The sequence below is a fragment of the Castor canadensis genome, chromosome 11 (assembly GCF_047511655.1).
Source record: "Castor canadensis chromosome 11, mCasCan1.hap1v2, whole genome shotgun sequence".
Taxonomy (NCBI): Eukaryota; Metazoa; Chordata; class Mammalia; order Rodentia; family Castoridae; genus Castor; species Castor canadensis.
The window spans coordinates 8,108,139-8,135,431 of record NC_133396.1 but is presented as its reverse complement, the minus strand read 5'-3'; the positions used below and the strand labels follow the sequence as shown (position 1 = coordinate 8,135,431).

Below are 27,293 nucleotides of genomic sequence, written 5' to 3'. Positions count from 1 at the left end.
CAGGACCTTCTAGGCTTGATGTGATCCCTCTGTTACATGTTCCTGTGCATCCCATCCCAGCTGTAATTGAATGCAACTGGCTTTTATGTGTCAATGGAATTGGTGGGGTAGAGGGATGGTGAGAGTTCATTTGGGAAGCTGTCACCATGGTCCAGGGTCGGAGAGGGGGGTCTAAGAGGACAGCTTAGACATCTGCTGCAGAGGAGAGGATTTGACGATGGCTTGGCTGGGTAGGGTGTTGGAAGGGAGGTATCCAAGATAGCCAGAAAAAGAGCTGCCTTGGATGGGCTTGTGATGGGCTCATACTTCAAAATGTGGCACTAGAGGATGCTGAGACTTAGAATGGAACTGGGAAGTTGGCAGGTGACTTGAGTCGGGTCACAGCAGCGAAAGGTGTGCCTGGAGACCCACACCTGTGGTATACCTGCATATGGCGGTACTTCAGCCATGGGAATGGATGCTGTCAATAAGCAAAGAAATAACAGAGGATGAAAACAAAAAGAGCATTGTTCCTTGGAATTCTAGGTCTCCCAGGTCAGATAGAAACATCAGCAAAGGGTCCTAGGAGCTAGAACAAAGCCAGAAGAGAAAGTTGTACAGTGTGGTTATGGCCAAGAGAGAGGCAAGTATCAGTCTCATCTTTGATAGGTTTCCCTTTCTCCTAGGGTACCCCTTTCTTATGCTTTGCCTTCCCTCTGCAAGTTTGTGTGACTAGATTAGCCCTTTTTCAAAGTGAGTGTTGGCTAATCGGTTCTGGCATTTGGAAAACAAGAACAAGGGACCTCAGAAAGACCCTGTGCCTCAAACTCTGAGGGGCCTTGCACAGTATAGTAAATGGCAGAACCACCAGCAATTAGCTAAGCAGGACAGGTGGTCAGTTCTTCCCTTAGATTCTTAAGGGGTAAAGGAGTGTGGTGTGGAAAGGGAAATGATTAACTTGTGCTTTTTTGATGACTTAAGTTCCACTGTTAATGTTAAGGGCTGCACACCTGTATTTGCAGTCATTCAGGGAGCAGAGGCAAGAGGATCACTGGGGACCAGGGTTGAAGGCCAACTTGGGCATATAGGCAAACCCTGTCTCTAGAAAAATTAAAAAACAAGTCAGGGACTGTAGAGCAATCATTTCTTCCTTCTACTCCTTTTACCCCCATTCTTTTCCTTCTGGCCTTTACCATTCTTTTCAGCCAGTAAGATGGCCAGGGTTGTAGGGAAGCTGCCATACTCCCTGATGACGGAGGACTTGGACACATTCTATAGTCCTCCTCGGAGGGTCCAGTTTGACCTGTACAGAGAAAACTTAGACCTTTGGAAATTCCTTCTGTGCCCATTTAATATGCTATTTAAAGTATGTCCTAGATTTATTCCTATGTGCTCCTTTCTCTAGGAAAGGGCATCAGTATCCTGCAAGGGGAGATGAAGCTCTGCGGCTGGTTCAGACACCTTCCTGCATCCATCACTGAGTTCCAGCCAGCGCTCCGAACCCTCGCACATCCCATCAGCCAGGAATACCTGAGAGACACACTACAGAAATGGATCCACATGTGAGTAGCCAGAAAGAGCAAACCTAAGGCTGGCTTGAACTCCATGCAGCCTTGGATGGGGCTATACAAGGATTGAACAGAGAATCCCAGTCACCTGGGCGACATGGCACATGTCAGCCACCCACTCAGGGCCCACTACCACCTTTGTGGCCATTTAGCACCTACTGCAAGAGATACAAGGAAGAATTTTTTTTTTCAAAATACTACATAGAGGTTTTCTCTTTACATAAGATGTCTACAACCCTAAGTGTTTATTTAATATGTTGATTTTTGAAGACACTCTGGAGCTCCAGACTTACATCCTCAGGAAGGCAAGAGTTGGCCTGTGGCTGCAGACTCCATGCTCAAATGCAGCCAGAAAAATGCAGTGTTGATAGGTATCTATAAATGTTCTGAATACATATGTGTATGAACCCAGGTACAGGTTTTCAAATTGAGTCCTGCTGTATTTCTCACTAATGTGTGAAACAATAAATCCAGTGATGCCCAAAGGAAAATGGTCTTGTTACAGGTGTAATGAGGACATTAAAAATGGAATCACTAATCTGCTTATGTACGTGAAGAGCATGAAAGGTCTTGCAGGGATCCGAGATTCCATGTGGGAGTTGCTTACCAATGAGTCTGCCAGTCACAGCTGGGAGGTGGTGTGTCGGCGGCTTCTGGAGAAGCCACTGTTGTTCTGGGAGGACATGATGCAGCCACTGTTCCTGGACAGGTTACAGGTGAGGTGGAAAGGCATATGGGCCACCATTTCACAGCCAACTCTAGTGTGGTCTTTTGACTGTCTTGGAAGTCTCCTATCACTTGCTGAGTGTATTTTCCTGTTTACTAATAATTTCAGATTCTAGAGCTGAAAAGAAGACAACAGTCCCTGTTAGGTGGTATACATCTTTGTTCTCTACCACGTTAACTTTCTGAACATGGTGGGGAACATTCATTCTGAATGTGGGACAAATTGTCATTTGGCACTCGTTTTGAAATTTCCTTTAGGGATTATGACTTGAACTCTCCTTTCATTTTCTTTTAGACTCTGACAAAAGAAGGCTTTGAATCCATCTCCAGTAGCTCCAAAGAGCTTCTGGTCTCAGCTTTACAGGAACTTGAGAACAGCACCAGCAACTCATCAAATAAGCACATCCACTTCGAGCAGAATCTGTCTCTCTTCCTCTGGTCTGAGAGTCCCAGTGATCTGCCTTCTGATGCTGCCTGGGTCAGTGTGGCAAACCGGGGTCACTTTGCCAATAGTGGCCTCTCCATGAAAGCCCAAGCAATTAGCCCTTGTGTACAGAACTTCTGTTCCGCCCTGGATTCCAAACTGAAGGTTAAGTTGGATGACCTCCTGGCTTACCTTCCCTCTGATGATGCTCCACTACCCAAGGATGCCGCCCCTGTGCAGCAGACCAAGAACTCGGCCTTTGACAGATTTGCTGATGCTGGGACTGTGCAGGATATGCTGCGGACTCACTCTGTGGCCTGCATCAAGCACATCATAGACTGCATCCAGGCCGAGTTGCAGAGCATCAAAGAAGTTGGGCAAGGCCAGCAGGATGTCCTCCGGGGCACCAAGCTGCATGCAGTGCTTTTCATGGCCAGGCTTTGCCAGTCCCTGGGAGAACTGTGCCCTCATCTGAAGCAGTGTATTGTGGGAAAGCCTGGAAGCTCTGAGAAACCAGCAAGGGAGGCTAGGGCCCCAAAAAAACAGGGAAAAGGGACAGCTCAGGAAATCCTTCCTGGGCAGGCCAAGTGGCAGGAAGTGAAGGAAGTCCTCCTCCAGCAGAGTGTGGTGGGCTACCAGGTCTGGAGCTCAGCGGTTGTGAAAGTGAGTGACTCAACTTCATAGGATCCCTCGTTTGCCTCACATGTATTACTCTTCAGTAAGATCCTTCTATAGTAAGAAAATAACAATGCTTGTTTCATAGTTAACTTTCACCTTATCTCTGCCAGATAGCTCAAGTATAAAACCTTTTCCAGGGCTAGAAATGTGGCTCAAATAGTAGAGTGCCTACCTCGAAAGTGTGAAGCTCTGAGTTCAAACCCCAGTGCTGCAAAAACAACAACAAAAATTTAACATTTGTTTTTAGCCTAGATACTGGAGACTTTTTTTTCTCTTTGGTACTTTTGTGGTTCTGAGATTGGGTGCTCTATCACTGAGCTATGACCCCAGCCCATGTTTTTAGCCTAGATTTTATAGATAGAAGACCTGCATTTTTTTCCTTCCCATCAGACAGGAATGAGTCTTTCTGCCTAGACAAGGGTCCCTATTTCCTGCTCTTCCTTGTAAATACCACAATCCCTGTGGTCTCCACTGATCTCTTAGGAGGTGACATTAGTAGAGTAGCCAACAGCCACATTCCCATTGCTCGTAATGGTAATTGGTCAAAAGGAGAGTGGCACTGACCACTCACCTCCCATAATCCACCTGAGCAGCTTCAGCCAGGTCTTGCTAGAAGCCGTAAAAATCTTGAGTCCCTGAAGGACTTATGTGGCTATTTGTTTTTTATCTCCAGGTTCTGATTCATGGATTCACCCAGTCACTGCTTTTAGATGATGCTGGCTCTGTCCTGGCGATGGCTACCAGTTGGGATGAACTAGAAATTCAGGAGGAGACAGAGTCTGGCAGCAGTGTCACATCTACTATCCGACTCCCTACACAGGTGGGCCTGTCCCACTGACATAGGGACCTTGGTTGAAGAAAGGAAAACTCCTCTGGGAGAAGAAAATAATTTTAGAAAATCATGCAGCATCTGAGTAGCAGCTAAAAGTAATGTTTATAGTTACTATGGTGTCAGAGTGGATATAAGATCAATACATCAGTTAATGATTCTTTCCTTTTATAGCATGGGTTGTATGTTAGCTAGAGAACCTCTTACCCTGAAGTGAAAACAGCAATGCAAAACACAGTGTCATCTGCCAGTCAACCTCAGACCATGGAAGAGAGGACTTACAGGCAATGAATCTATTGACTGGTCTCCCTAAGAGGGCGTGTGTGCCTTGTAAGGATAAATAGACCCACTTTTACTTCATGTCACTTAATTGGCGCAAGTTGGCAACTCAGTGTTCCTTTGTTTTAGCCATCGTGGTACGTCCAGTCCTTCCTGTTTAGCTTGTGCCAGGAAATTAATCGGGTTGGAGGCCAGGCCTTGCTAAAAGTGACACTGCAGGAGATGCTGAAAAGCTGCCTAGTTCAAGTAGTAGCTGCCTATGAGAAGCTGTCAGAAGAAAAACAGATCAAGGTAGGTGTCTGAATGCTTTCCCATTAGCAAAGAAAAACCTTAGCTTTTCCTTGGATCTGAGCAGTTCACAACAAAGGTCCACAGTGTATCACCCAGCCCAGCCTTCTGGTCCTATAAATGTGCTTTATCGTGTTAGGTGTGGCTTCTAGCTCCGCAAGTTTACAGCCAGTCTTCATGAGAAGGCAGTTAAGGACAAGTGAATTGGAAAAGCTTTCATAGTAAAAAAGGTCCAGCTTCCAATCCTGGCACTGCCACTGGCTCACTGTAGACTTTGAGCAAATCATTAACATCTTGGTTTCCTCAGGATCAAGTAAGAGATAAACTGTTCAAGTTTCCCTCACCCATAAAATGGAGCCCCCATGCCTGCTGCATGGTGTGAGGGAGGAAGGAAGGGAGGGGTAGTGGCACAGCAGAGCTTCAGCACAGGAGGGAAGGTCCTCATTAAGCGGGAGTCCTTATCTCCCAGCCTCCACTGCCCTCCTGCCTTCCATGGTACCTTTGCCCTTGGCTTACATTCCCATTTCATCAAGAAACATGTAAAGACTGGGCCAATCTGATTTGAGGAAGAATTCAGTCAAGTCTTCTGGGCTTCTGAGTTCATAGTACCTGTCCCCTCAGGCCAGAGCCTTGTTCCTTGAAATGACCATCTCAGCAATGAGGCCCTTAAAGGCTGGGTATCATCCTTGCTGTTAGGTTTTTAGTTTTAAGACCAAGTTTCTATTGTAACCTGCTTGTTGTTGTGCAATTAACCTGGCTCTGTGAATACAAACAGCACCTCTGAAACGCCAAGCTGTGGCCCAGCCAGGACCCACATCTGTTCATTGTGCCGTGTAAGTCACGTCTCAGTGTGCTGGAATTCATTTGCAGAAAGAAGGTGCATTTCCCATGACCCAGAATCGGGCCCTACAACTCCTCTATGACCTGCGCTACCTCAGCATTGTTCTGACAACGAAGGTGGAGGAGAAGACCAGCAGGAGCAAACCAGACTCCAGGTGTTTTATCTTCTCCTGGGCACCCCAATGCAAACACGGCCAGTCTCGCATTCAGGAAGGTTTTTCAGCTTCACAGTGATGTCAGAGTGATAAGCATTCAGTAGAAACCATACTTCCAACTTTGAATTTGGATCTTTTTCCACATTAGTGACCATCTCTCACAGTGGTGGACAGCATCAGTGAGCCTTGACCCCTGGGCAGCCCCATGACCATGAGGGAGGGAAACCACACTTTGCCGTGTCCTGTGTTGTGACTCAAATCTGTGTATCAATTTGAGACCTTCAGGTTAGAGTAGGTTTATTGGAATGTGACTCCATCATAAAGTGAAGGAACAAGCCAGGTATGGCGGTGCATGCTTACGATCCTAGCACTCCTGAGGATCGAAAGTTCAAGGCCAGTCTGGGCTGGGTTGTGAGACCCTGTCTCATAGATAAGTTGAGTATCTGTAGCCCCTTCTCTCTTTCCCAAGACAGTCAGCTTCTTCCTGGACATTCATTGGGTTGTCCTAAACAGTGAGTCTCACGTCACCAGCAAGTGAAATAATGGCAACCTGCTGGATAAATGCCACAGTCAAAGCGAAGCAGGCAGGACCTCATGACTCTGGTATAATTTGAGCTCTTAGTGCCTTTTCCATGGGGAAGAAATGAACTTGACTTAGAGCTCATGTCAGGAACATCCTGACAAGTACAGCCAACAATTCAGTTTAAATAAAATCCACTGCCAGGATTTCACTGCTAAAATTGTATTTCATCCTAAAAAATGTGGAAAATGACCCTGATCCTTTCCTTAGAATTGAGAAAGTGACTGACTACCTGGAAGCTCTCATTGATCCATTTGACCTGGATGTTTTCACGCCCCACCTCAACAGCAACCTTAATCGCCTGGTGCAGCGAACTTCCGTAAGTCAGGTCAAAGCCATGTTCAGTGTGAATACAGTGCCACTAGCTCAAGTTACAAAGTGAGTCTCCCTAGGACTCAGCACTCCAGGATGCAGTGTTGAGGTGAGGAGAGAGCCAGACAGCTGAGTGCAATTACAAGCCCATGAAGAGGGTTAGGTTAAAATCTCATGCTGGGGAACCATGTTCTGACCCCTTTGGTTCTAAGTAGCCATTGCTAAAGTTTTACCCAAGCCTCAGAAAGAACATGGGTGAGATTCTGGCTGGGGCAGTGATAGAAAGTAATTGTGAAGTGTTAGAACAGAAGTACATTTCCCAAAACAATGGTTACAACTAAAGTAGTGATTCATTACCTCTGGGGAAGTGATTTTCTCGGTTCAGACAGTAAAACCCGTGTATCTTGCTGTGCTCCCTTTCTCACTTGTAAGGTTCTGTTTGGATTGGTTACGGGTACAGAGAATCAGTTCACCCCCCGGACCAACACATTCAACTCCCAGGAACCCCATAACACACTGCCACTAGCCTCCAGTCAGATCAGGTGAGTGATTCAGTGAGGTTCCTTTGGGCCCCCGGGCTGCCTGTTGATGCCACTAAACTGCTTCCCTCTCGTCTTGGAGGTTTGGACTCCTTCCACTGAGCATGACAAGCACGAAAAAGGCTAAGTCAACCAGCAGAGGTGTTGAAACACAAGCCCAGGTTAGTGTCAAAAGCAAGAGGTTCTTCCTCACGTTCTGTATTCATCTTCTACCCAGCCACCCAGTCAGCTCCCTTTGAAATAACTGATAAAAAAACTGAATAACAATGCACTAATGCTGCTTTTAATGGTGGCACAACAGAGAAGGTACAAGGTTTTACTAGCTTGAGCTAATAGAAATTTTAAAAGCTGCCCATTGACATTACCTAGTAGCCTTGTAATAAAAATGTATCCCAGGCTGCAAGGATATAGAAGATATGCAGGACAGAATGGAGGTGTTATATTTATTTAGTAGGGTAAAAGAATTAAAGAGTTAACTGCCAACTTGACATTATGATGGACTTACTTAGAGAAAATAATTTTGTTCTGGGGATGGTTTCATCTTCCATGTCTTTTAGGTGGGTGGGAAATAAAAGAAACTTTGTTTCCTCAAGTTTTACATTTTCTTGTTAATACACATTTTGTTTCAGTAGGATGCCATCCATTAAGCCTGCAAGAGTCCTCCTGGGTATTTCTGAATTGCGTTGTGTGTACGTGTGTTTGAGAGCTCAAACAGCTTGTCTTCTTACAGCATTTAGTTGTTGTTTGCTTTATTGTTAAGACAAAATATTAGCAATGTATCCTTTCCATATTCCCTGCCATAGAGCCCATTAAGATCCAGAGTCCTCATCAAATATCTGGTTTTAAAATCTGGGAGACAGTAGTTAAAAAAAAAATAAAAAATAAAAAATAAAAAAAACCAAACCAAAACAAAGACCAACCTCTTGCCAAAACCCCATGTTCCATAAACATAGCCTGTGCTGAAACTTTCCCCATTAACATGTGTCCACGTCACACAATTGGCCCTTAAATCCTATCCCTATTAGAGGAACAGACCATGGAAAGATGGGTATGAGTACTCTTCTCCTAGACAGTCCTCGTTCTCTGATTTTAGTTGTCACAAAATAAGAGCCTGTCCTGTTCCCTGTGTACTTTTCAAGTCCTGACAAACAGCAAAATCCTTTCTAGAGCCATCTGTGCTTCTCAGCTCTGCTGCGTGTGCTATGTGGCCTTCAAGTGGAGTGGAGTGGAGGGTGAGCAGGCAAGAGGCTGTGGGTGGTCTCTAAGGCACTTCCTCTACATCCAATGGCAGGTTGGCCCCCCAGCACTCTCCAGAGCAGGTGACCCGGCACATCCTGGCTCCTTGTTCAGACAGCTCATCAGCGAGGAAGATGACTCTAATGCGCCTTCATTATTCAAACTTGGCTGGCTCTCTAGTATGACTAAGTAACATGGAAAAACACCCATACTCTAAATAAATACTACTGCATTGTTTTTCCTAAAGGTGCCTCTGCTCATTTGTTTCTAAACCACACCAATTGTTCCTGTTTTGGTGATGGAATGTGCCCCCCCCAGTCACTGGTAGGGGTGACCTTAAGCATAAATCCTCATCCAGTAGTTTCACAGAATTCGTCACTTGTCAGTTCAGGTGTTAGTGCAGGCAGCTTCTGCTTTACCAGCATTCAGTCATCAGTGCCTCAGTTACCAACACTGAAAGGTGGAATTATCAGTGAGATCACAGAAGCTGCTGATGGAACAAGTTTGTGACTAAGACAAAGTCATTACATATTTTTTGACTTGGAACTGTGCAGTATTTTCTATTAAAGTCTGAAGCGCGGGCTGGAGGAATATTGATACAGAAGTTATCTGGGTATACAACAGACTGAAGGACATTCTCCATGGAAATACAAACATCTTACAAAGAGGAGACCAGGACTAAGGAGGCTGCTTCATTTCCACAGTCTAAATTGGATTATTCTCCTGTTGCAACAGGAGAGTACCTTCCATAAGAGGTAGTATGGCAGTTAATTTCAGTGCAAGACTGAATCAAGCTTTCTATATTTTGGGAGAAACTTAGCTTTCTTCATGGAAACTAGGTACTCTTTACTATTTATTGAATTAAAAAAAAATGGAAGGTCTCGCATTTTTAAAAGGCCCTTTTACATAAAGAATTTCTAATTGACAGATTTGAAAATGAACCTGAATGGACACACTACAGATGCAACACACAGGTGAAGTTTCCTCATACCACTACCTTGACATGGATTTGATACCCTCCCTTAAAAGAATCCTATAAAAAAATTGCTTCAAAGCCCCTTTGAAATTGCAATAGTGCAGCAAAACCACAAGTAAACAATTGCCTGTTAACTTGTTATTCCAAATATAGACTGAAAAGCCAACAGGCATTTTTGTGTGCAATTTTTTAAAACAAATTTTTAAGTTGAAATATCAAATCTGCACAGCACTGTCCCTTCACAGAAGGCAAGAAACTGCTGGCCTATCATGTCGGAGGCCGTCCCCGGTGCTGTAGACTGTGAAAATGGGCCTCCCTCAGGGTCTGGTTGATGTGGAAGTAAGGACCTTGGCACAGTGCAGACTGCTCAGACACCGGCTGAGGGGTGTTGGGGCTGGATCCCGGCATGAGTTGGCTTAGGCTGCTCTCTGGCCCACTGGCCCTGTCGGGGCTGTTGATGCTGCTGCTGCTGCTGCTCCCGCCACTGTCGCTGCTCGAAGACTGAAAGGAAAAGGAAGAGCCAGGGTCACCATCGGCCTGTTTTGCTGCCTCAGAGCTCGACTGTGGTTTAAAGTGCAACACTCTAGTAAGAGTCTTCTTCCTGTTCAGTAGACGAGCACCAGAAGAACACATAATGGACTTCCTGGCTTACCAGGCCTACTCTCCTAGAAATGGGTTCCTCACAGCTATCCTGGTGGATCCTGTGGCTTAGGATTACCCCACATTTAGGAGTGGTGGGTCCAGATTCAGGCACAGATCTCCCACTCCACATTGTTCTCCACATCTTAATCATTTTACATATCTCTGCTTGCTTTAAGATTTATCCTAGTCATCTCCAATAATGAGAGAAGGAAGTTCTGAGCCTCCAAGGGAAAGTGTCAGTCATTGGTATAGGGAACAAAAAAGTATTCCTATAACAATTAAGATGGACTCTGGGCATGAGATAAGAGAAAGACTAAAAATCTATGCCAATTTTGTGATAATCTCATCTTGAACACAAATGGTGTTCTATAACCACTAGGTACAAGGTAAACTCTCTAAAGTTATGTTCACATTTCTGCAGTTCAATATGCATGTGTGTACATAAGCATGCTGATTTTTTCTTTTTTTTCAACTAAATGACTTTAGCCATCTTGAAGAAGCTACTTGCAGGTCCATGATGAAAGCAAGTCGCTCTCAGAAGTTCCTGCTGGACATGGCGGTACATGCCTGCAATCCCAGGACTGTGAGTTTGAGGTCAGCCTAGACTAAATAGTGAAACCCTGACTCAGAAACAAACAAACAAACAAAAAACGAGACATTCCTGCCTTGTGATACTAGGATTCTCAAAACGGAAAGTAATGCTGCTAAGGATCTACTTCAGAATATGGTACTCTACAATTTTAACAATGAATTTCATTAGCACTTCTCTCAATTTACAACTCAAGACAATACTGTACTGAAAGGAATCAAGGCATAAGAAGTCAGGATTCTAATAATTAACGATTGGGTATATAATTTTTTAACGTGGCCCTTTAATGCATCCAAATTTATGTTCCCTTGGACCAGGACATCAATTTTGTGCTTTTTTTGGAGGGGAGGGGGACAGTTCTGGGGATTGAACTTAGGGCCTCATGCTTGCTAGACAGGTACTCTACCACTTGAGCCACTCTGTCACCCTAAGACATTGGTTTTGTAGTCACTTTACAACTAGTAAAGTCTACACATATAAGACTGGAAAGAAAGCAGACCACGGTAGCCATGTTAGAGTAGAAGGATTATAGTTGCTTATTTTTTTTCCATCATTTACTCTTAACTTTTTTACAATGTGGCTATCACATATTTTCATTATAAAAATAAACATATAAATAAAATGTTTCTGATGCTTTTAAAATCCTAGTTCCATCTATTTTTTGACCAAAAGTATATGTAACTATGAATATAGACAACTGATCTGAAACAGCCAAAAAAAAAAAAAAAAAGGCAGTGTTCACAAAGCACCGATCATTTATGCTTAGAAACCAAGTTTCATCATAGTCTACAGGTCATTTAGTGCTACTTAACACAGGCTTCACACCTCACGGGTGCAAGCAGAAGACTCTCTGTAATTAAAGTCATGAAAGGATTATAATGGGCTGAATGAAGTCAGACAGCAGGGTTAGCTGCAATTACATTTACTTAAAAAAGACTTATGTCAAAGCCAATTAAAAGACAGTGCTGGTGGCTCACATCTGTCATCCTAGCTACCTGGGAGGCAGAGATCAAGAGCATCTGGGTTCAAAGCCAGTCCAGGCAAATACAACACAAGATTTATCTCAAAAAAACACAGCACAAAAAGGGATGCTGGGACTGTGCAGTAACTCAAGTGGTAGAATGGCTGGCCAGCAAGTGTGAGGCCCTGAGTTCAAACCCCAGTACTAACCTAGAATGGCCACATACAATTTGAAAAGGTCATGACTGTTTTTAACAAGTAGGTCACTACTTGTGGATCAGAAACGCACCACGCAGAATGCTTTGTTTCCTCTTAGTCTGTTTTCTTTACTGTTTTTCTTTACAGGTACTATCTGAAAATCAAGGCAAGAACTAGAATCAGTTTCTATTGAGTCAAATTTTCATCTCAAATCATATCTATTTCACACTGTAACAGCAAAGGTGACACGACTCAGAAAAGGTAAAAGTTCCATAAAATCAACAAGTTAGAAAAGGATGCTGTTCAGTAACTATTTTTTAAAAAAGTAAGTATACCTACAATTTCTAGTCCATTTAAAAAATCTCGTAACTCAGCTTTATAATGACATGTATAAAAATGTTTAGTGTAGCCTTATTTATAATGAAGTGAAGCCCTAATCCCTACTTCATGGACATGAAAAGCCCAGGATGCCATAAAATCTCCAGGCTTTTGCCATGCAGGTGGCAGTTTTGCGTAATGGCTGCTCCACTGTACTCTGCCAGCCTACAGAGGAAAAGCCGGGCTTTCAGCCAAACTAAAACACCCTGAATCAAGACAAGTGGGAAGCTGCCCCAAATAACACATTTCAGATACTTAAAGAGACTTCTAAAGCTGCTTCAGTGGTAACCACTTGCACTGAGCAGAACAATATACTTTTAAAATAAAAGAGCACCTACATAGGATCCAGGCAAATAACACTTTGTTGCTTTAACACATATGAAATGTCACACATAGGCTACTGTCTTACAGACAAGAACAATCCATTTCTTTCAAAGACATTCTGGTTTTTCTCTGCCAATTCAAGCTAGGCTTCTCACTAGGAGGGAGGTTGTGGGAGGACGTCTAGAGATGTCCAGCACTTTTTGAATTGGGGGTGAAACTCATTAGCAGGTAGCAGCCAGCATTAAAATAAAGAAAAAAAAAGTACACTGGCAAGGACGATTGTTCTGTGAGGCTTTTAATTATTCACAAGTACATTTGTTATATACAGGGCCACAAAATAAAATTCCATGGCACAAGGTCAACAAGTCTGACGGTTATTGCAATCCATCATAAAATGTTGGTCATCAAAGCAGCCTGCTTTATGGATGAAGGAAAGAACATTTACTTTTCTGGGTTTTGGGTTTTGGCAGTATGAGGAAGCAGATGGCTTCACATTTGCTAGGCAGGCACTCTACCACTCCAGACATGCCTCCAACTTCTTTTTTGCTTTGGTTATTTTTGACATAGGGTCTCATGTTTATGCCTGGACCACGATTCTGCTATTTAAGCTTCCCACATGGATGCCATGATAGGCACACATCACCACGCCCAGATTTTCTTCTTCTAAGGGGAAGAGAAGTCTGTTTGTCCAGGGGGGGGGGGGGGGGCCTTGGACAGTGATCCTCCTGATCTCTACCTCCCAAGCAACTAGGCATGAGCCTGTATTTACTTGTAACTTTAAAGGCACAAAACTGAGTTTTAAGTCTTTATCAGTGCCTTAAGATATATACAGAAGCAAAATTCTTTTTGTCTTCTAAAACCAAAAACTTGATACAGGAAAAATAAATTACCCCCACTTAGTAGTTTTATATATATATATATATAATTACATATATAGACACATATATGTAGAAATATATATACATATATATAGGGGCAGTGCTGGGGTTTGAACTCAGGGCTTCACACTTGTTAGGCAGATACTCTACCACTTGAACCAAGCCTCCGGCCATTTTTGGTCTGGTTATTCTGGAGACAGGGTCTTGCTTTTTGCCTAGGAAGGCCTGGACTGTGATCCTCCTATTTTATACTTCCTGCTGTTGATGGGATGGTAGGCGTGTACCACCACATCCAGCTTTTTTCCACTTACATGGAATCTTGCAAACTTTTTTGCCTGGGCTGACCGACTCTGTGATCCTCCTGATCTTAGCCTCCCAAGAAGCTAGGATTACAGGCATGAGCCACTGGCATCTGGTACCTAGTGATGCTGCTTGGAATCAGACTGTGGAAGGAGAAGCCACTGTTTGGTGTTGCATGCTTCTGAAAGTTCATTCTCCTACCTTAGGACAGAATTATTTACACCCGATCTTGAAAAAGCAACATCATTTTACCTAAAGAGAAATGAAAATCCAGACTTTGGGACTGACAAGGACCCACCAATAGGAATTGTATCTTAGTGGTCCTAATTCCTTAGAGATTCATCAGACTTTATCTGGATCGACAGTTACAGAACTCGTTTTCTTTTCCCTGAGTTCTCTGTTTAGACTTAGCACTGACATCTGACTCTGTATGGTATTTTCATGGCAAATTTGTATGACCAGTCAGAGAATAAGGCCATGATCTATAAAATAAAAACCCCTTACAAATCATGGAACACAAGCAAAGTAAAGGTAAATCCATGAGGACTATGGCCAATAATCACTATCAACAATGTACAAAGGTACCTTTTTTTTTTTTCTTCAGTGCTGGGGCTTGAACTCAGGGCCTACACCTTGAGGCACTCCACCAGCCCCTTTTCTGTGATGGGTATTTTCAAGATAGGGTTTCAAGAACTATTTGCTGGGGCTGGCTTTGAGCCTTGATCCTCCTGATCTCTGCTTCCTTAGTAGCTAGGATTACAGGCGTGAGCACCAGTGCCTGGCTCAAAGACAACTTTTAACCGTAAATAATACACAGAATCCTGTTTTGAAGACCTATACAAAAAGGGAGGATCTATGTTAGGCAAGATGAAGTCATTGTAGCCTTAGAAATGCAGATTCCTGGGTGAGACCCAGAAGGAAACTATCCTGATAGTCTAGTTTGGGATCACCTGTGGTCTTTAAAAAGTACATACCACAGCCCCCCTTGGGACCATGCTTAGTATACAGCAGAGTACCAATTGTTCTCATGTCCAACTGCTACCCAAACAAATATGTGTGCCTACTACGCATAAGGAGGCATTTCACTAGAATACTTATTCAGTGAACATTTACTGAGCCTAAATAAGGGGAAGAGGGTGGCAATCCAGCCATCAGTGAAAGCAAGCATTGGGAAAGGCTTCATATAATGATTCTCTCCTGGGCCTAGAAGAATGAGGAGACTTTTAATAGGCAGGGGCGAACAAACTGGAAAAAGCAAACTCAAAAAGTGTCCTCAGGGAGAAAAAGCTAATAGTGTGGTGTGGTGTGGCTGGATCCACAGCAGGATTTGGTGAAAGGCAAAACACACAAGAGGGTATGTCCAGATTACAAGAGCTGCAAAGTCTGCACACAGAGGTTCTGAGCATATAAGCCATGCTCAGGTCTACACTTGGGAGTGAGGATTCCAAGGGTGTGTGTGGTGAATGCGTTTGCAGAAGAACAGAGCTCCACTGGGAGCTTTCCTCATACACTAAGCAGGACGCCGCAGATTGTGGAAATGTAAAGGTGTATGTGCCACACCCCAGAGGAGCATGGGAAATACTCCAGAAGGAGGTGCAGGAGATCTAGTTGCCTTGCACCCAGGACATGCATGGCTAATAGCAAGTGCTCAGTAAATGTCTGCTGAAAGACCACTGGTGAGTTGTCTGTGAAGTTTTAGTGGAGTCAGCAAGAGCAGAAGGCAGGGCAAAAGGGAGATGATGAGAAAGTCTGGGAACAAAGGGGACAATGTGGAAGCACACAGGAAGCTGAGAGAAAAATAAGGTGGAGTGCAGGTTAGCAGACCAGAGAGTAAGACAAACGTGAAGGTATGAAATGGGAAAAATACTAGAAAAAACTTTCAGGAGCCTGGAAAGAACACATGACTGAAAGGCAAAGGGACACTCACTCTAGTGTCCTTGCAGAGGGAAAGATGTGTAAACTGTCAAGCAGAAAACACAAGTCCAAAAAGCTCATTTTCTTAGTCCACAGGGCTCAAATTATTCAACAGAGACCAAGAACTCCTGGTTCCCACCTAGGCTTGCCTTTAATTTTATTTTTCCAAGGTACTAGTTTAGTTTAAGAGATAACCCATTTGGCACATGGCAGAAACTAACTGCACAGGCAGAAATTCTAATTGTTGAGTGCTCTGTTTTCTAAAAATAGAACAAGAATATACGGTATATTTATTATCTAGAATCATACTTTCTCTCCTAACTGGAAAAGCAAAATCAACACAGCATTTGTGTGTACATGTCTGGGTGTTGAGCTCAGGGTCTTGCACTTGCTAGGCAGGTGCTCTACCACTTGAACAACTTCAGCAGCTCTTTTTGCATTGGTTATTTTAAAAATAGGGTCTCGCTTTATGCCTAGGCTGGCCTGGATTGTGATCCTTTTATCTGTGCTTCCTGGCATAGCTGGGATGACAGGTGCATGCTACTGCACCCAGTCTTTGTTGGTTGAGATGGGGGCTGGACTTGAACCTTGATCCTCCTGATCTCTGCCTCCCAAGTAGCTAGGATTAGAGGTTTGAGCCACCACTCTGGCCAGCTTCATCACAGCATTTCATCTTCTTTCAAGTCCCAGCTTCCTTTTACCCCCATCTCCCCATTTACTGATGCTTTTAATTTACGTGAACCTCAAAAGTAAAGAATCTCAAATGGAGCCTACTGGCATTACACCTGTAATCTAAGCACTAAAGAGTCTGAAGCAGGAGGATCATGAGTTCAAGGCGAGTCTGTCTACATAGCAAGACTCTCAAAAAAAAAAAAAAGAAAACTCACCCATATTAGAGTCACAATGAAGTTCATTTTCATTCTAAGGCTGCAGGATCTGGATTAAATTTTTTTTTCACTCTTTTATTTTCCCATGAGATAAATAGCTGCAGAGATCTCATTAGACACTGTGAGCTAGTATAATTACCATCGCCATTTTATGGATGTGAAAACTGAGGCCCACTGAGGCCAAGTGACACACCCAAGACTACTTAGAGTTTAATATTCTTCGCTTCTGAAACCTCTTCCCAAATCAGGATTATAACCCAGGTCTCCAACGCCTAGTCCAGGACTTCCTCCAAACATAGCGCATGCTCTTTCTGCTATGCTTACTGAAGGTGGGCCCTGTCTGAGAATTTGGGAAAGCCTGTTTAACTGGAGCCCTGGACCCTCTGGGTAGGGCTGATTGATATCCTTGGTGGGATGAAGTCGCTCTGACTCAGGACCAAAGGCCTCGCGGGCTGTCCCAAGACAGAGTCGCCTTCTGCCACCCCCGTCATGCCCGGAGCCCGTTTTGCCCTGCTCCTTTTGGACACAGTCCCTACCGGGGATGGGGCATCGACCCTCGCCCCAAAGGAGTCACAGCCTAAAGGTTAGTCCCGAGGGAGCCAGCAGGGCCCGAATAGGCCACAAGCTGGAAGCAGAAGAGGACGGGACTGGATTAAATTTTGTGAGAGATAACCTCAGACAAGTCTATTAGAGCATCTAAGTGTAAAGTAATGTCTAAGTCCCCCATAACTTCAGAGAGCTCCAGGTCTGCTAATGCTAGTGAGACCATCAGCCTCCAAATTAACTCCATGGGTTAATTAAATAAGGAAAGAAAATGCAGGGGATAAGTTTCTTGTCTCCATGAATAAAAAAAATCCTTATTTTCCCTTATAAGGTGAAGTTGGACCACATACTGTGTTTTAAATTCCTTCCCAGCTGAAATACTCTATTACCTATCACTTCATTTTCTTTAAATTTCCATGAGCCAAAAAATCCCCACCTATAGAAATCCCCACCTATAGAAAAAGATATGGCTCTGTGTCTCTGTACCAGAGGCCTTAGCATTCCATTTCAGAGTAAATGCTGGGGTGGCTTGGTACACTGTGAGCGATACCATGCGTCACTCACATTTTAAGGACTTACACAGTGAGGAGCAGTTTCTTGAAGTGTACACTGCCAATTAGACCAACAGGCCTGTTCCTCCAGTTTGTATGGATCTTTTAAGAAGTTAATTTTCAGAGTTAGTCTGTTAGAACATGTCAAACACATACCATTAACTGTTCGCCCAGACCAAAACAGTTCTGTCCCTAAGGATGCACCTACTACCTAAAACAGACTCAGCATCAAACTAGGCAAAAACTAAGGCCTTTAAAATACCATTTTTAATCATTACTCTAAATATTCCCATCATCACTTAAATTCACTTAATCACCCGATACTCATATATATATATGTCTGTCTGTCCATCATGCTTCTGCTCCCCCTAATAAAGAACACCATTGGGCTTTTAGTACTTCTTACATCAAAACATTTCTCCTAACAGAGACAAGGAAAAAGGTACTTACTAGTCAAACCACTTCTGTTTTATCTCCACATTTTTTTTACCCTATTTGATGTTACTTCACAGTATCTTAAAATCAAAATGGTCTTAGAAAGCTAAGTTAAAGAGAAAAAGGAGGGAGAGGGCCTTTGTAGTTTTAAAGGGTAATTTTATTTACTGAAGTAGAAGCACTTTTTATAAGGCATACAACTAAGTAACAGAAGTCAGATTTACAGAGGAACTTCTATTGTAATTTGTAGATAAAGACATTAAAACTGAAAGCAAAGCACATCACTCCTATTACATGTGAGATATAATTCAAACTAAAAAAGCCAGCCTGTAAATTAAATCTAGCCAATCGTGTACCACCCCCCAACCCTAGTGCTAGGGATCAAACCCAGAGCCTTGCACATGCAAGGTGTAACTCTACTACTGAACTACATCCCAGCCCTTCATTTTTTGAGACAGGGTCTCACTTTGTAGCCCAGGCTAGTGGTAAACTCTCAATCCTCCTGAGTACAGGAATTATGAATGCACCACGATGCCCAGCTGAATCTAGCCAGTTTTTACTCATCGTTAACTGCCCAAATAACCTTTATACAGGAAGACAATCTGGTAAATCATTTTACTCCTTGCTCACTAAGGAGAAAACCAGGACTGGAGTTGTGGGTTAAGTATAGAGTGCCTGCTTTGTGAGCATGAAGCCCTGAGTTCAGTCTCACCCAAAAAGAAAAAAAAAGAGAGAAAAACCAAGCCTGATTTTAGGTGTTAACTAAAATGATTTGTTAGAATGACTTTGCAAAAGAAATTTAATCTTATATTAATAAATTATACCTCAGTTTAAAAAATAGTATCCTAAGGCCTGTAAGTCATTAACTTGAGTCACTGGAGTTAAGATCCAAAGTCTTCAAGCACCAATTAATTTTGATGAAAAAAAAAATCACTAGATACCAGTTTTTTCTTTGCTTTTTCTTGCTTTATTTGCTTTCCAAATAATACCACATCAAAACATTTACCTGGAAAAATATTTTCTAGCCAAAAGACAGGTGGAAGAAAATTACTCTTCTCAGTTCCTATGATTCCATAGAAGCCTAGGACCTGCTCCTGGATCTCTTTAGTCAAGTCTTTCTGAACATGTGTTCTGTCTTCTGTGAGGCAGTGGTACACAGCTAAGAGCAAACCAAGCTCTAGGGCCCAACTCCTCCTTTGCCTCCTACTGGCTTGGTAGCTTTGGGCAAGTGACTTTATTTTTCTGTGCCCCAATTTTTCCATCTGAGAAGTGGAAAATTTCCTTTTCCTACTAAAATGGGAAGTAAAAAATGCACATATAAAGCTTCTCTCTACATAATAAATCTGCAAGTCAGTTTCCACTGTTTAGCCCCCTATCTAGGAAAAAAGACGTGTATACTATTTCTGACTTACACAGTTCTTTGTATCATAGTTTAATAGCTGAATATAAATCAAACACTTTACATCTTATTTCCCAGTAATTGTTAGTATTATTATATAAAGAAAAAAGTAACTTATAAATTAATTCTAAGTAGCCATTTTAAATTTCTCTTATAATTTAAACGAATTCCTTACAAATGAAATCTCAGGTAACAAGAATTCTAAAATTATTTTAAGTATTTCAGGAAAGGAAGAGGAAACAGTTTCTCTGAGTTATTCTCAAAGAAACTTATCTTGTTGGCCCTTCATTAGAGTTAAAAGATAACACTTGTTAATATTATTATTTTATCATATAAATTATTAAACTTGTTTTTGTGCTACAAACCTACAACTATTCCAGTAGAGAAAATGGAAAATGAAAATTATTCAGAGTTCAACCTTCCATTTCAAAAGACAAACCCCTGCCTTTGGTCTCTCCAGCTCTCCTGTAGTCCACTTGTCTTCACTACTTGTTAATATACCAGTGGGGAAGGGAAGCACAGCAGATCACAGCGCAGATAACAGGCCATGCTGGTAAATGCTGGTAGGCAACACCGAAACTAATGGTTACAACACCCTATCAGTGATCTGCCACTGAGTGCAGATCAAAACTATTCTACTGACCTTAAGTGACAATGAAGACAGTCTAGTCTCTATTTCAGACTAATGATTACAGGGTATGCAACAGCTGAAGATCTTTGGACATGTAGGAACAAGATACACGACCCAAGAGTAAAATAACAAGACACTATTCTCTTCTGTGATATCAATGCATAAATTGTAGAAATTGAGTGAAGGTCATTTTCTACAAATAACAATTGAAACAAACAAAAATCTAGGACTAAGATGTATGCCTTAGTTGAAGTAAGAGAAAAGAACTGTTTAAAAACCAAAAATAACAACAGTTTCTATTCCTGTTCTGAGGCATGAGAACTAGCTATGGGCTTGGGATGTGGCTTAAGAGCACCTGTCTGGTACGTTCAAACTCCAGTACCACAAACAAAATACAAACTAGAAGGAAAAGATTAATCCAAAAAGACCTATTCCTTTGAATCAATATGAGGTAATACAGCAGGATTTTCATACATGCAGAAGAAACTCTGATGCTAAAACCATGAAAGTAATGTCTGCACACTCTTAATGAAGTCTTACAATTCAAAGAATTAACAGAGATTTGGTTTATCATAAGATGCTTATGGCAGCCTCTGATTTTTGGTTTTCTTTCATCCCAGACATTGCTCAATTATCACATTAAACAAAAGCTCAATTAGTTTTCTCCCATCCAAGTACTAACCAGGCCCAACCCTGCTTAGCTCCCGAGATCAGACAAGATTGGGTGTGTTCAGGGTGGAATGGCCGTAGACTCAATTACTTTTCTGTTAATTATTTTTTTTTAAATCAGGTAAGATTTTACAGGGTGAAACAAAGGCTATAAAAACCTAAGCCTCACACAGGATTCTAAAGTGAACTTGTTCATTAACTGCTCCTGCATGAATGTTCCCTACATGACAGTTACTGATTTTCCCCCTTGAGGGTGTCATTTTTGGGTTGCTGGTAAAGAAAGGTTGTATCTAAGTTAAATCCTATTATCAGGAATTAATTAAAGTGCAATTTACTTTGGTGTCTAAGAATCCTGCTGTAAAGTAAGCTACGGCTTATGAGTCTTTGTCACTGTGGCACTTCTCCATTGGTGTAACAATGGTTTAGGGTCAAAATGTTTAGGTGAGTAATAGCAGCATTACTTTAATGTTGGCTTCCTTTCCCCACCATTAGAATAGCCTTCCAAGTGCATGAAAAGATTTCTCCCCAGTGGCAGGAGCTCTTTCTAGAATGAGCACTTCAAAATGGGATCTTGCATTACGCATACCTTATATATTCTGCATTCTTAAAGCTTCTATTGAACTCAAGCCTAAAATATGTTTATCTTAAGGACAATTACTTATAAGCAATCAAAAAGTTGGTTGCCGAAATATAAAATAGAGGCTCAAAGATGGGCTTTCAAAGGTCTAAGAAACATCTGTGAATACAAGTGTGTGTGTGTGTGTGTGTGTGTGTGTCTTTGAGAGAAAATGAGAACATATGCTTTGCTAGGAAGAGGCTGCATGAACTTCCTTAAAGGAGCCATGACTCAAAAAATAAGTAAAAAGGGCTGAAACTATTGCAATCAACTAAGATCACGTTTATTCTCTAAATAAATTCCTTTTAATCATACAGCAGAAACTGGGTTACTGAGTTCAAGCAAAGAAAACAACTGAGAGTTAATGACCACACTTCCTACCTCTGTATCCCAGGAATCCTGAAGGACAGGGTTTCTACTGCTCCTTTTGGTCTGCGGGGGAAGATGGTTGTCTTCTTCACTGCCATTCCTTCTTCTTTTCCTGAAATTAAAACACGAGGGGAAAAAAAAAAAATCCAACAATTGGTCTTTTAGAGACTAAAATGTAAACCATGACAAATAAATTTGCCCTCTTGCCTGGAAAAGTTCACCACATGACATGCCAATAGGGTAAAAGCTGGAAGCACACATCACTGGCACTAAACAGAAAGACGGGTGGCAAGGTCAAGCTTAAATTAGTAAAACTAATCTCTGAAAAGAAGCTTAACAACTATACATGTCCGCTGGGAATAAAGTAAGAAGAGGACTAAGCTTTCACACTCAATTTCGGTTTTCTTCCTTCCACACACTCTGAAATTACAAGTTCAAATTACCTAACCTTACTCCCATATGAAAACATTGGCCTGTTTTCTGCAAATCCACATAAAAATGATTCTACGAGAACATCACAGGTTGGTGGCAGATTCTATAGTTTTCTTCATCCCTGTATCGTTGTCTGTCCCCTCCCCCCCCCCCACTATTATCATGCCCCTCTAGAGGATTCAACTACTTTTCTGGGCCATCACTGGAAAAGCAACACTTGGTCACATTAACTTGACCTTCCTGGTAAGATTATTAGCTTTGTAAGTTACTTCACTTCACTATATTCTTAGAAACAGTAGCACAAACTGCCTAAAATGTCCAGGTTTTAAGAAACATCACTTAGTTCAAATACCAGTACCACAAAAAAAAAAAAATCACACATCTTTCTCAGATGGGTGAAAGGCAAAGTTTGTTTGTACTCGCCAAGAATTAAGTGGAGTCAGAAGGATTACTAAACCCTTTAGAAAACAGAAATAAAAGCTGAGTGCTGGTGGCTCATGCCTGTAATCCTAGCTTTTTGGGAAGCCGAGATCCAAAAGTTTGCAGTTCAAGGCCAGCTAGGGAAAAACTTCAGGAGACCCCATCTGAACAGAAAAAAACTGGGCATGGTGGTGTGTCCCTGCCATCCCAGCTAAGGCATGAAGCATAAAATAGAAGGATTGCAGCCCAGGCTGGCGTGGGCAAAAGGCAAGACCCTATCTCCAAAACAACCAGAGTAAAAAGAGCTGGAGGCGTGGCTCAAGTGGTAGAGTAAGCCTGCCTACCAAGCACAAAGCCCTGAGTTCAAACTCAATACAAAAAACAGAAAATAGAAGTTAAAGGAGGTATAATTTTAAACCATATGTCTAGAACTATACTGTCCAATATGGTAATCACTAACCATGTGGTTAAATTTAAATAAAGAAAGATATAATGGGTGTGTGGATGATCTGGCTGCAATATCTATCACCCCACTGATCAGCAGGGTTGATTCAGCTGATGTGGCTGTCCAGGCAGGTGACCTCTCCTCTCTCACTGCTCCATGTGGGTCCCTCCTGAAGCTGCACACTCAGTCAAAGAGGTCAATCATCCCCAATAGAGGACCTTTCTTCGGTGAAGGGTATACGAGTAGCTGTGCTTCCCTGCTAGAACCTCCAAATGAGATCTCAAGAAGAAGAAGAGAAAGATCTCAAGAAAGATGTAAAATCCAGTTCTGAGGTCAACCTCTAGTACGATTTGGTCATACGTAACTAGTGAATGCTGCAAACACAGATGGAAGAAAATTATTTTGGGCAGCTCTGACTAGAGGTCACTATGCACAAAGGACAGCATCTATTATAATGAAATACTTAAAGGTTCCAGTTTTTATAGTTAAGAGACAAAAGGCAAGTGAGAAAGACAAACAGCTTTTTGGAAATTACTTAAACCTGGAAGCTGTACATAGAATACAGTATACAGTTATAAGCTTTCTATGTAGGTAGAGTTGGCTTATTGTGACAGGAGCCCTTAATCCTAAGGTTCTGTGTTTTGTGTAGAAGTTCTGTTATCACTCAGCTCACTTCCCTGTACTCTGCAACATTCTGAACATATCTAACTTTATTAATGAGTATGACCTCAGTTTCGGTCTGAAATGAGGAGGTTAGTGTGTGATTCTGATAAAGCTTTAACCAACTTGCAGTGGGCTACACCATTTACCTCACTCTAAGATTCAGTTATTTGTAAAATACGATCATTTTGGCCCCCTACCTTTCTCCCCGATTAGATGGTACTAACACATATTTCCAAAGTACTTGAAGGTTAAAAACCAGATGAATACCAGGTTTCAATAATCATTAAGTGGATATATTATAAATGTGAACCAAGAAACTTCTATTTCACCCTAACACCAGCAGAGAATGTATGTGGCAATGTGCTGCGGTAGCAAAGCAAAGTCTCCTGGGAGTCAGTTGACACCCAATGGCAGGAGGCTGTCCCTCAACTCTTATCAGTATGCCAACAGCTAGCTGATCATGCTTTGGGTTGCTGAGTCACTCTAACCAAACTTAAAAGCCTAACCAAAATTTGCCATTACCTCATTTGTAATAGGAGATATGCTTTTTCAGTGACAAGAATGTCAAGGGGGTTGCATGGCAGAAAAAGTCTAAGCAAATGACCTGGTTTTGTGGATTTCAACTGAACTCTGGGAAAGTCGCCTAAAATACCCGTTTTATGTTCAGCTGATTTCTTAAGGAACCAGCATTATCTCTTTGGCCTATGATAGTCCTCTCCTTTGGGAGGTAGTAGATTAAGAATGAGCCTTACCTAGTCCCATTCTCCTTTTTCTTAGCTTTTAGCAAGATTCCATCCCAGAAACACTTTGCTTTCACAATCTTATTAATAACTGACAAGATTACTGCTTCATGCTCACCTCTAGCCATACAATCAGTGAGATTATAGCTCTTTGACACTAATGCCACAGAGCAGGCTATAATTTTGGCAGGTACCTTGTAATTGATAACATATGCCCCTTGCTACCTAGGTACAATGACTGTTTGACATCTGTTGCTCTGAAAGATGGCTGACTCCATCTTTCAGAATGAATGAACATTATTTCATTTCTCTCTAACCTTCTAGTCATCTTCTAGAGCTTGAACAGAGAATTCATCTTTGGTTTTTTTTTTTTTTTGTGGTACTGGGGCTTGAACTCAGGGCTTATCCCTCGAGCCATTCTGCCAGCCCTCCCCCCACCCCTTTCTTTTTTTGTGAGAGAGTCTCTTGGAACTATGTGCCTGGGTTGTCTTCGAAATGCCATCTTCCTGAGTAGCTAAGAGTACAGAAACTGGTTTTCAAAACCGTTTTTTAAAAAAGCAAAAAGCCAGTCATGCATATAATTCTAGCTACTCAGGGGGCAGAGATCAGGAGGCTCACAGTTTGAAGCCAGCCTGGAGCAAATAGTCAGGTGACCCTATCTCAAAAAAACCCATCACAAAAAAAGGGCTGGCAAAATGGCTCAAGTGGTCAGAGCGCCTGCCTAGCAAGCATGAGGCCCTGAATTCAAACCCCAGTATCACCCCCCCAAAAAAAAAAAGGTTAAAGAAAACCCTCAACCCACATAAAAATTAGGAATCTGTTATACAATAGACTTCCTTACCACACACCCACCTCTCTATAGCCATTGCAGTCTACTGTGGAATAGTTTCAAAACTCGTCTTACATCAACCCTTTATCTTACAATAGAGGAAACAGATCCAGAAATGTGAAGTGACTTGGAGACAGTAAGACAGCTGGAGCTGGCAAAACTGGTCCATCAGAAGGTGAAGGAAAAGGTAGGCAAGAAAAGCCTGTTTAAATTAAATGACTTCTTTTAGAGTAAAGAAATTAGCAGTATAAACATGTGTATGTGTAATACATACACAAACAAACATCATAAACATTATTTGTGTATATATTAAGTTAAAAAGAATCTGCTATAAGTAAATATAAGTACAACATATTCAAATTATTTGTGTACAGTACTGGATAAAAGAAACCTTTTTTTGTTATGAAATACTTACACACATTTTTCAGATCCGTGAGACACCTCAGGAGAATAACAGAAGAATAAACTGGGCTTGAGAACCAAAAAAGTGGCAGATCAGGCTTACTGTATCTAAAGATTGTTTCCTAATTCTGATAGCAGGTCTGTGATTGGGCCCTAATTCAACAACCATGTTAATAATTGGCAAGATACTGGTTCATGTTCCTCCTTCTCTGCACAACAGATCAGATTATACCCTTTGGCATTAATGCCACAGTCAGATTATAATTTTGTCAAGAACCATATAATTTCAAAGTTACTCTACTTTTCTACGCAGGTAGAGGCTTTATGCCCCACTCTCTACATGACACAAATCAATAGTCCAAGGCACTTTGTGGACTCTCTAAATTTTCACTATTGACCAAATAACCTCAGGATACTTTGGAGAGCCTCAATCCCATGAAATAACTATATTTCAGAAAAAGTCCTTACAGAAAAACTGTTACACTCACATCCAATGAAAACAAGGAACTAGAAAAGATCCGGCTTAACCTATCAAGGCAGTCCTATGAACCACCTTACTCACTTAAGCCTGAGACTGTTAGAATACAGGCGAGAGCAGTCAATCTGGAAAGACCCAGGGAAAATCGGCTAATCTTTCCAAATGTCTCTTCACCAGAAAAATGAAAAAAATCACACCTGGTTACCTATCGGTGTTCACTTTAAACTCCACGACGATTTTTCTAATGTGAAATAAAGCTGATCCTCTTCACTCCGGATAACACACACATCCCAACTTTCCCCTCCCCACCTTCTTGTGCAGGAAAATAAAGAGAGGGGAAAAGAGAAAAGTCTCAGCTTGGGAGGGACTAACCTCGCGGTGACCGGGCCAGGCTCGGTGCTTGCTCGGTAACCCCATTCCAGCCTCCGCAGTCAAACGGCTTCGCACCCACAGTTTAGAATGCCGCCTGTTAATGCTGCAGCTGAGGGTCACAGCCCAGCCGGGCACAGTCCAGCGTCGGCCCTAATCCCCCGGCTGCCGGGTTAAAGCCATCCCCCGGCGTCCCTCCCCAAATCAGCCATTCCTCCCATCCCCCACCGCCCTCATTTACGACCGGGGAAGCTTTAGGGCCGCACTCTCTCCCCGAGGCCGAACAGATCTCGTTCCAAACAGGGGAAGACAGAAGAGGAAAGATGGAAAGTGGGGAGTCCCAGACTCGGGAAAGTCACCCCTCCGGCTACCCACAGGGACCAAGTGTCCGGTCACTGGCTCATCTCTCTCCTCCTCCTCCGACCGCAGAGCTCCACCGGACAGAGGCTTCCCGGACTCCCGCCACGGGCACCCACTGGGCTCCATCCCGCAGCTCCTCAAGCGAGGGGCCGGAAAAGAAGGGGGGTCCCTTCCCACCTCACCTGGGGCGGAGGCGCTCGCTCATGGCAGCTGGTGGAGGGGAGCGACGCGGCGCCGCCCCGCGCGGAGAGCGGACAGACGGAGTTGTTTGCCGGAGACCGCCACGCCCACCCCCTCGGGCCTTGGCTCTCGCCGCCGCGCGGGTGGAGGACGCCGGCGGTGAGTACCCCTCGGTGGGACCCGTACCACCGCTACTTCCGGCGTCTCCGCGCCCCCCCATGTCGCACCGTCGTGGTACCGCCCTCCTGAGGCTGCGCACTGGCGCGATGCCGGCCGCGCCGAT

General features: G+C 42.8%; 2 protein-coding genes and 1 long non-coding RNA gene across 8 annotated transcripts in view; 1 reads left to right on the top strand and 2 right to left on the bottom strand.

Annotated features, from left to right (window-relative positions):
* The window catches only part of Cog1 (component of oligomeric golgi complex 1), a 12,994-nt gene extending 3,874 nt beyond the window's left edge, over nt 1–9,120 (top strand). The window contains exons 5-14 of one of the 2 annotated variants that reach the window (XM_020160987.2): nt 1,385–1,541; nt 2,053–2,263; nt 2,569–3,360; nt 4,049–4,195; nt 4,613–4,774; nt 5,642–5,766; nt 6,557–6,665; nt 7,091–7,200; nt 7,280–7,358; nt 8,489–9,120. In XM_020160987.2, the coding sequence (XP_020016576.2) occupies nt 1,385–1,541; nt 2,053–2,263; nt 2,569–3,360; nt 4,049–4,195; nt 4,613–4,774; nt 5,642–5,766; nt 6,557–6,665; nt 7,091–7,200; nt 7,280–7,358; nt 8,489–8,626 (2,030 nt within the window). In that variant the 3' untranslated portion in view covers nt 8,627–9,120. Of the gene's footprint in view, nt 1–1,384; nt 1,542–2,052; nt 2,264–2,568; nt 3,361–4,048; nt 4,196–4,612; nt 4,775–5,641; nt 5,767–6,556; nt 6,666–7,090; nt 7,201–7,279; nt 7,359–7,829; nt 8,033–8,488 lie in introns of those variants that run through there. The other variant, XM_074045228.1, reaches the window with a different exon arrangement.
* On the bottom strand, nt 7,459–27,293 carry Vcf1 (VCP nuclear cofactor family member 1). Of its 5 annotated transcripts, none has more exons than XM_020160989.2 (4): nt 27,013–27,279; nt 21,705–21,804; nt 11,890–11,952; nt 7,459–9,910 (listed from the first exon to the last, which is right to left on the bottom strand). In XM_020160989.2, the coding sequence occupies exons 1-4, from the start codon at nt 27,228–27,230 to the stop codon at nt 9,677–9,679; spliced, it is 615 nt and encodes a 204-aa protein (XP_020016578.1). In that variant the 5' UTR covers nt 27,231–27,279; the 3' UTR covers nt 7,459–9,676. The 5 variants fall into 5 exon arrangements, with proteins under 5 accessions (XP_020016578.1, XP_073901337.1, XP_020016579.1 ...); XM_074045236.1 differs by lacking the exon at nt 27,013–27,279 and adding an exon at nt 25,245–25,398; XM_020160990.2 differs by lacking the exon at nt 11,890–11,952 and having other exon boundaries at nt 27,013–27,271.
* LOC141413674 (uncharacterized) lies at nt 26,473–26,978 on the bottom strand. Its single transcript, XR_012438439.1, has 2 exons — nt 26,846–26,978; nt 26,473–26,582 (listed from the first exon to the last, which is right to left on the bottom strand). It is a non-coding gene; the product is annotated as an uncharacterized lncRNA (long non-coding RNA).